At 35.3% G+C, this 9,449-nt stretch overlaps 1 protein-coding gene and 1 non-coding gene across 6 annotated transcripts; both read left to right on the top strand.

Moving 5' to 3' along the window:
• Positions 1-1,238: 1,238 nt before the first annotated feature.
• PRD3 (putative recombination initiation defects 3) lies at positions 1,239-8,098 on the top strand. Of its 5 annotated transcripts, none has more exons than XR_015987911.2 (11): positions 1,239-1,477; positions 1,571-1,727; positions 3,995-4,145; positions 4,463-4,597; positions 4,841-4,893; positions 4,986-5,180; positions 5,802-5,864; positions 5,969-6,047; positions 6,519-6,663; positions 6,964-7,042; positions 7,781-8,098. XR_015987911.2 is itself a non-coding variant. In XM_089923913.1 (11 exons), the coding sequence occupies exons 1-11, from the start codon at positions 1,419-1,421 to the stop codon at positions 7,885-7,887; spliced, it is 1,215 nt and encodes a 404-aa protein (XP_089780039.1). In that variant the 5' UTR covers positions 1,243-1,418; the 3' UTR covers positions 7,888-8,098. The 5 variants fall into 5 exon arrangements, 4 of the variants coding, with proteins under 4 accessions (XP_089780039.1, XP_038982726.1, XP_089780038.1 ...); XM_089923913.1 differs by having other exon boundaries at positions 1,243-1,477; positions 1,574-1,727; positions 6,524-6,663; XM_039126798.3 differs by having other exon boundaries at positions 1,243-1,477; positions 5,969-6,027.
• On the top strand, positions 2,879-2,950 carry TRNAW-CCA (transfer RNA tryptophan (anticodon CCA)). Its single transcript has one exon. It is a non-coding gene; the product is annotated as a tRNA-Trp (tRNA).
• Positions 8,099-9,449: the final 1,351 nt, after the last annotated feature.

The raw sequence follows: 9,449 nt of genomic DNA, 5'->3' as shown, positions 1-9,449 counted from the left end.
AAACAAGAGCACCCTTAGGGGGCGTTTGGTAACCCCAACAGGATCACCACAGTGATCTAAGATCCCCGGTGATCCGAATACTGGGATAATTTAATCCCCGGTGATCTAAGATCAATATGTTTGGTAGGCCATGGTCCAATGATTAAAAATCTCCGAATATCTATGAGTAACTTGTTTGGTATGGTACGGAGATCCAAGATCACTGATTACATAACACCACAAATACCCTTGATATATGTTAAATGAAATTTTTTATGTATTTTTAATTTTCATGAATTAAAAATGTAAGTCAATATACTATTTTCTATAATAGCTCCATAATTTTGTCACATATTCTACTTTTAGTAGCCCTTATATTTATGAATCATATAAAATATATTATAATAAAATATTAGTATATTTATCAATATATTAATTATTAATATATTATATAAAAATATATTTATTACTACTATAAATTATTAATCTTATAAAAATATATTATTTTCATTATAGAATTAATATTTTTATTTATACTTATAATAATTTTTTAATACTAATAATTATTTTGATTAGAAAAATAAGGTAAATAGGAGTAATATAGTAATGTATTAAATATTTTCATTATATAAATATAAAATATAATAATATATTTCTACTAGAATTTAAAATTATTCTTCAATAATAATAGGATAATAATATGATTAATAATACATTATAATATAATATATATCATTAATATAATATATAATATCAACATAATATATATATATATATATATATATATATATATATATATATATATATATATATATATATATATATATATATATATATATATATAATACTGATATAATATATTGATGGTATATTGATATATCAATTTTTTTCTAATTTGAGGGGTATTTTTATCTTTAAATTTCAACCCAGGATCACTGTCCTGGGGTGATCTTGGATTCCTGACCTCAAGGACGCATATCCCATCACCGAGTTGGGGGGTGATTTGAGGAGTGGAGGTAATTTAAGATCACCGCCACGTAGGATCACTGTGGTGCAACCAAATGCGGTGATCTCATCACCTCTACTCACATCATCCTTGATCCTAGGACGATTATTCCATACCAAACACCTCCTTGTTGGGACGGCGCACCCACGTTGCGGTATACATGTGTAATTGAATTACAGACTCGGGGACAAATTCGGAAGACTGAACAAAATTCAAATTTAGGCCTTGCATATAAGTCGCGTACTCTTCCTTCCCCCGCCCCACCGAAAACTCAACTCCCTCCTTTTCTCCATAACAAAACCAGAGGGCGATCCATTTGCGATCTCCTACGACAAATCTAGGGTTCCAAAAGCTACCGATCTCTTCCAAAAATCTCCGAGAACAGATCGAGGATTAGGGTTTCTAGCGATCCAGATCTCGCTCGGAGGATCAGATGAAGCTAAAGATCAACAAGGCCTGCGATCTCAGCTCCATCTCCGTGCTTCCTCCTAGGTTTCGATCCTTCTCCTTCCGATCCCAAATTTGATCCTTTCTATCTTAAGCTCTCATTAATCTGTTGATGGATTCCTTCGTTTGATTTGGCAGCAGATCGAAGGGAATGACCTGTGGAGCGGATGGATCGGGGCTGGGGAGGATCCAGGGGTCTCAGCACCGATCCCAATCTCAGCAGTCGTTTTCCCAAGGGCCGTCGCTCTCTCAGCTCTCTCAGAGCTCTCTGGAGGAGAATCTCGCTATCGATCAGGTATAGAGTTTGATTTCCTCTCGACGTCATATGTCACAGTAGATCAAAATGTTATCTCCAGATTGGCGTCTTTCTCTCTTCGTTTCTTTGTGGTTGAACCAGAGATTTCGATATTTTGTGAATCACTTGTTTCTGGGAGAGGTTTTGTGGTTTTGGAGGTGATAGACCTCCGTACGTGGTCTCTGTGTTCTTCTCTGTTCTCTTTATTGTTCCTTTTAGACTGTCGTTTTAGTTTGAAATTATTGGCATCGGGAATTTTTTGTTATATCGGAGGAGATCTCCGACTTCCACTTCCGTCTTAAGAAGGCAAAGTCGGATTTAATCTCAGTTCCCCCGTTTAAAATATCAGGAGAAATCTGACTTGCCTGTTTTTCCTCTAGTAGCTCCAAGCCCTGTTCTACTGTAAATCCAGGACAACATATGAAAGTCTTAACAGTGGATTGGCTACTAAATTGCTAACTGCTAGGGTTGATTAGCCCCAACTTTTTGAATTAAGGTGCATCGTGGTCCCTCATACAGGAAGATAGTTATTTATGTAAATTTAGAGGCATATTCTGTGTGAGTCTGCTGCATTAACTTCATATGATGGGTTCCATAGTTGCGCTTCATATTTCAGTGCATTTGCTTGCTAACAGCCTGGGTCCTCCAGTTGTTACTTTTGTTCTTCGATTAGCAGACCCAGAGTACCCACAGATCATTGAATCCTTCCAGATTATACGAAAAAGTTTAGAATACAGCATCCATATCAATTTATTTGTCCAAAGGCAGAAAATTTAGTGGTGACTATGCAGTTTCCGTTTTAAATTATAGGACTAGTCTCAAATGAGACCATGCTATTGATGGATTTACCGCGGAGGAAGTTTTAAGAATGATTTTATGATGTCTCTAACCATGAGGCTGGATCACACCTAAATTATGCAAATGACAAATGAGGTGAATCAACTCTGAAGTTACGGGAATATTATTAATCAAAGAATTTATGTATGACAAGCTGAATCGGATCGTGCCGCATGATTCACTTGCTATGATTCGTTTAGTGCAAGATGCTACATACAAGAAACGTTAGCTTATTTAGATGCAAACCTGTGCAACCCATCTGCCTAAGATGATCACGTAAGTTTGTTTTTCATGTTACTGAATTCTTGTAGACCGGATCCGTGGCGCAATGGTTGCGCGTCTGACTCCAGATCAGAAGGTTGCGTGTTCGATTCACGTCGGGTTCAATCCCACAACCCTTTTTTTTTCCTAGAAAAATTCTAGATCTAAAATTTTTCTGATTTTCTAAAAAAACTAGATATAAGAAAGTTTGATCATGCCATAGATGATAAAATCATTTGCCTTTGAACTGCTACATTGCGCCACATTTGTTTTTCTCTAAAAAAAAAAACAGATCTAAAAAGGTTGGACCATGCCATAAGACGAACAAATCGCTTTCCTTTGAACTGCCACCTTTTTTAAGAAGAGTTCAGATGTAGGAAAGCTTGATCATGCCTTAAGGCGATAGAATCATTTTATTTTTTCAACAAATTCCAGATCTGAAAAAGTATGATCATGACATCCGATGATAAAGCCATAGGTTAAACAATCAGTTAGTTCATGATTTTCTTTGCTTCAAACAATAACCTGTAATTCCTCTTTTCTTTCTGGTTTGACTTAAACAGTTATATAGCTCGCAGCTTACAGCTAATTGGTCGCATTTCTTTCTTTCTTTCTTTCTTTATTTCTTCAAATCTCCTTTTGATTTCTTTTCTGCTGCTCTAGAGGTTTGGCACTTTGGCTCTCAAGAGGAGGATAATTCAACAAAGAGGATCTCTTTTGATCCCACAACCTCAATTTTTCTTTTCTTTTTCTTTTGAAAATTCTAGATCTAAAAAACATTTCTATTTTCTAAAACTTCTAAATCTCGAAAGTTTAATGATGCCTTAAGATGATGAAATCATTTTCCTTTGAACTGCCACAATTTTTTATCTTTTGTAAAATTCCAGATCTATAAAACTTTAATCATGCCATGAGATGATAAAACCATTTTATTTTTTAAACAAATTCCAGATCTGAAAAATTTTCAACATAATATCAGATGATAAAATCATAGGTTAAACAATCAGTTAATTAATGATTTTCTTTTCTTCAAATCACAGCCTGTAATCTCTCTTTTTGCTGGTTCGATTTGACAGTTATATATCTCGCAGTTTACAGTTAATTGGTCGCATTTCTTTGTTTCTTTATGGTTTTCAAATCTCCTTCTGATTTCTTGGCTGTTGCTGTAGAGGTTTGGCTCTCAAGAGAAGGATAATTCATCAAAGAGGGTCTCATTTGCTCCTAACAGATCAGTACGAGAAGAATCTCAGTTGCAGCTGTCAAGAGCATCCAACAATGTCTTGCGCCGTTGGAACTCATGCTCTGTTCCAGAAAATAGATGTAAGTCCAAATCAGATAGGTCTACTTCCCGTAACCAAATGGATGATTACTGGTAAAATTTGATCAATGATAAAATTGAATTTATGACTTAAATACAATCTTTACCATGCTGCTTCACTCACTATAATAATATAAATTGAATATACCCTTTGTGTTTCAACATTTTTTTTTTTTTGCTAAAATGCGTTTCAACATTCAAAGAGGAAAATAAACACTTTTTTCTTTAGTGCTGTAAAAGGAAAATTTCATTTTGAAATTCGAAGTGCACATGGAAGAAACACATCACAGGAATATCCCATTTCTAATTTTTTGAACAGGTCAGATTAGCGACGAACTTGAACACAGTATTCGACTTATGGAAGGTTCAGTAAATAGGCTGGGGATAGTTCTGGACTCTGTTCAGGGTGACGTTATGCAAGTAAATAGAGCTGTGAAAGAAGTATCACTGGAAAGTAAGTGTTAGTAATGCACTAATCTACATATAGAAAGGGATTATAGTGCTAAATCAAGTGTTTCTGTCTTGATAATATTGTGGTAGATTTACTAGCGCAATTGTTTTCCTGCTTCTAATTGTCTACCAAGATAACAGAATATTTTGCCATGCTATTCTGAGTGCTAGTTCTTGACAGGGTGCTTCAAAGCTCTAACTAATGAATTGTTTTAATTAACTCCTGTAAAATGGCATTCAAATTCAGTGGAGGGAATACGGCAAAAGATTTTTCTTCTTGACAATTCAGTGCAGCAAATGGTAGGAAAACAGATATTGAGCATGTTGTATTCTGTTTTAAACTTCTTTAGCATTGCTATGTATTAATCCATAGCAATGAACTTTGCTAACAGCTCAAGAGGGAAGATGATATCAAGGCTTTCCTTGATGAAAGCCTAAAGTCCATTGCCGACCAAATAATCAAGAACTCTAACTCTAACAAATTAAATGAGATTACCTCAGCATTTTCAGCTTTACCAGAGAAGATCGAAGCACGTTTACTGAAACTACAGGAAGAAGTTTGTAGGGTCTTTACCAAAGAGAAGGAGGTAATCATAACATGTTTCTTATGCCATCTGCATACTTCAATTATTTCTATTCAATTCAATTACTGTGTTGCTTCTTTCCTTATTCAAAAGATAAGATGCATTGCATTTATTCCATTTTCCCTGGAATGTGATGTGTAGATGCCAGCTTATTCATCTCAGCAGGGATCAATAGTCTTGTTCCCTAACTCTTTCTTTTCAAATCATTTCCCAAAACATCTATCCATGTTCCTTTCATCTTTCATTCTCTCCTCATGTGCATTAGAACAAATATGAACCTCCTTTTCTGAGGCCTGCCCAGATATGTGCTGCACATGCCTGTCTATTTAGGTCCAACTCTATCAAATTGCCTTCAATCTGTTCAATTTATATGCTTCCTTTAAGATGCTCACATGTTGCAAAATCTATCCAAGATCTACAACTTCTTTAATATCAATAATCTCTATGAAATGTTCACATTATGTGCCTCGATCCTCTTAAATGCAGAATATTATGATTGTTGCAGCTTTGCTGTTCGTGTTGTCTTATTGAACTTTTCTATAATTCTCAAGAGTTGAGGCAATTGCATTAAAAAGCCATATATTGTAATGTACTTATAGTTTTTTTTTACCTAATCTCGTGCAGGTGATAGTTAGTGTCAGGAAGCCCTCCAATAATAAATGTACAGATTCAATTCAGTCCACAGTGGTACTTTTCACTCATAGAATAATAATGTGAATTATGAATAACTTTTGATTTGGCCAGCATAAAATTTATGTACCTTACTTTCTCTTAATACCTTATGCTTGCAGAAGATGTTCAATATGGATCATAAACAGTCTCTAAAGAGCCACATACCAGTAGTAGAACTGTACATTTCTGACATTTACGGTTCCTACTCTTCTTCTTCTTCTCCTCCTCTTCCTGTTACAATCCAATCAAAACAAAGATATCTATATTTATTTTTTCCAATTTATCTTGAACCTAAAGCTAGATATGGGGAATTACATGGAGGGCTTTTTAAAAGGATGTGAACCTGCCATATTTAGCATATTAAGTATGCTGCAGGGGTTCCATGTTACATTCTTTAAGCTTTTACTGAAATTTTGCTGTAAGTTGATCTTCAGATGGAGTTAGGAACTGGATTTTTGTTTATTAGACCACAGTCATTGGTTGAATTAGAAAATGTGTTTAAAAATGAAATAAGCAGATGCTTTTCTCCTGGGTTTTTTCATTTATGCCTACTATTTGTAATATTGGAAGTACTCCTTTTACCCTGAAATTGGTGTTTAGTTGCCCGGTCATTCAAGTATTTGGCAGTAGCTTGTCTTGCTATAACTCAAAGTTATACATTGATGCCAGTCCAGATGCGCCTTTGTTGGGTAATAAGAAAAGGAATCCAGTTTCAAAGGTCGAAGAGGGAAAATCAAGGGCACTGGAACCAAAATTGACTAATTCTAAGCATCATATGGCACTCAAACAGGAAGCAATTCCTCAGAGGATGCAGGTGATTCTCAAAAGCTTTACTGCTTTTAGGTGAAGAAAGAAATATGCCTGGGTTTAATCATTTAGCTTACCTTTTGCTATTAAAACTGAAACAGGACTTTTATCGAACTGCTTGTTTTTTCATAGACTAGTTCATTACTTTTTATTTACTCTTCTAAGCCACATCTCAACACTAAAAACTGAAAGCTGAGTCCTGTTTATTCTTTATACATGCTGGCTTAGTTGCCAAGAATACCATTTTCTACAATTATATTGATTCATGCTTATGTTTCATAACTGGTGTTGGCGATTGCTGATTCAGGGAAAAGATTTTAGAGTAGTCATTGACTTAGATGAGGACAACGATGGAGTTGGCTCCTGCTTGGTGAAGAAGGAAACAGGTAATTTCTTAATATGGATATGTCTAGGGCCTCTAGGCTAGACAACTGGATAGAAGATGTCTCAGTCTAATGCAACAAGCTTCTATGTTTGTGCATATTCTATTTTCTGTTATCTTAAGGCAAACTTAAGTGTATTCCATGATACTCATTAAATGTCTCAATTTTGATTTTTTTTTCACACTGTGAGAATTTCACAAATTTAAACTGTTGTTGTTCTTGTTTTCTTCATGGATGTAGTTAATATTATTATTAGCATACATGTTGTTATTATCATTATCAGCACTAGTATTTGGCACATATTTTATCCAAGAGCAAGGTGCATGACCTATGGCAGTGAAACCAATGACCAATTTGGTAGGAATAGATTTGATAAATACAACACCAAACTGATACAATGTGCATCTTTCCTCACCATGTCTTAAGAGTATATTTGGAGGTCTGTGCTTATTAGAAAGTGGAGTTTATATAAGACGGAAGGGGGGTGAAGATGCAAATGGATTACGGGGGAGACAAAGGAGTTTGAGTTGTGTATAGAGTGTATTATTGTTGAAACCGGTATCTTTAACTTGCGTGTTGAATTAGATGATTCAAATTCCAAAAGATGCTTGATTTAAATGCTTACATATTTTATCCCTTAGAAAACTGTAATTCATGAAGCACATAAATCAGATATGCATTAGGACAGCAAAAACCATATCTGCAGTCTTTTGATTTGACATATATCTGTTCTCATGACAGGAAAGGAGATCTATCTGATGGATGAAGCTAGGGAAGAGACTATGAGAATCCTCAGGAAAGCAAGGAAAAGAAGAAGAAGACTCATGAATCCTGTAATTGCAATTTGAAGTTATGATGCCAACCCACATGTTATTAACCAGTTGGCATCACATGTACACAGTTACTCAAAATTCCCAATTTTATATTAGGATGATTAAGATGCTCCTGTTGAGACTAATATGAATGCAATTGTTAATGGCAAGTACAATCTGTTGTAAAAGAAAAATATTACTATGTTCAATTAATATAGTTGTTTACATTTTTGATGCACCAAATAAATGTACCTTAATGTTTTCCAAAGTTGATCATGTACTGTACTCCCATGTCACACTATTTGATCTATACTAGATGAACATGGCCGGTGATTCCTGCCTTTTATTTTTCACTCCTTAGAAACAAGGTGTAGTGGGGAAGAATAGTAGCTGATCATATCTTCTGTTTCTTCTCACTAATCTTGAATCTGAAGGAGAGTCAATTAAAGAAAGCGCATCATAAAGCTTGGGCAAGAGTCTCTTATTACGCTTTTCCTAGCTTCAGCTTGCAACGTATGCCAAGCCTTGTTTCCTTTCACAGTTCATCAACTTCTTTCAACAATGTCATGTTGAATTTTCCTCCTCAGTGCGCTTTCATCTGTTTGTATCCAGTTTCACCAACATATGTCCGCTGTAAAACAACACTTTAGGATAAGCTACTCTTCTTTGATGGTTTGAAAAGAAAGGCTCATTCCTTCGCGACCAGAATGCCAAGGCAACTGACTGATAGATGTTAACCAATACTAAGGCTTCACAATTATTTTTATTTCTTTCTGAGAGCAATAGAGGGGACACCACCTAATATAATTACCTAGGTTGGAAAACACCATCAAGATTGGAACTGGAACCTTCTTTCAGGTGGATGAAAGGAGGTATCACTGGGCTAGAGTCTTGTTTGCAATGAAAATAATTTAGAATGTAACCCATGGAACTTTTACTTCAAAACAGTATATAAAGGCCAATATAACTTTTAATTCTTGTGGTGATCACTAGTTCCCAAGTTGTTTCTTTGAAGTTTTCTTCTCCTGCAGGGTATACAGTGCATGATGGTGTCCACCACCAGTGTTGATCCTGGTGTATACAAGTTACACAAATGTATTATGATGGTTTCTTGCATTCGTGTGATTTCATTTCTTGGTTCTTGCTTCTTTAGCCCCCTAATTAATGCATGGCTACACTTTGTCAATGAAGTGAAACAAAGGACAATCTATTCTTACATCTTCAACATGCTCAAAATTACCTTGGATTTGTCTGAATTTTAAAAGGGTCAGATTCCTATAAAGTAATGATGTGAAGAATATGTAATCACAATTGTTTATAGCTATCCTATCACTGGACGATTAGAGTAATGAAATGAGCAAATCAACAGCTTCTTTAGGGCTCAATGAGGGCTCCTTTATCAGTCTTATGAGATGACTAGAGATCATATCCACAAGCAATGAGTAGTGCTGACATCTTTCTGTCAAATGTGTATGATAAATCAAAACTCCCTCTTATCTCCCAGATTTAGCATTCAAACGGTGTTTTTCCAGAACTATTGAGTCCTGGTGAGGACCCATTGGGATGCCATTTAAGATCTTTAAACCTTCATCCTTGCC

Source organism: Phoenix dactylifera, chromosome 6 (genome assembly GCF_051530095.1).
Source record: "Phoenix dactylifera cultivar Ajwa chromosome 6, Ajwa_hap1_PhDact_Kaust_v1.1, whole genome shotgun sequence".
NCBI lineage: Eukaryota > Viridiplantae > Streptophyta > Magnoliopsida > Arecales > Arecaceae > Phoenix > Phoenix dactylifera.
Note: the sequence above shows the minus strand (reverse complement) of the source record. Positions and strands in the feature narration are given on the sequence as shown.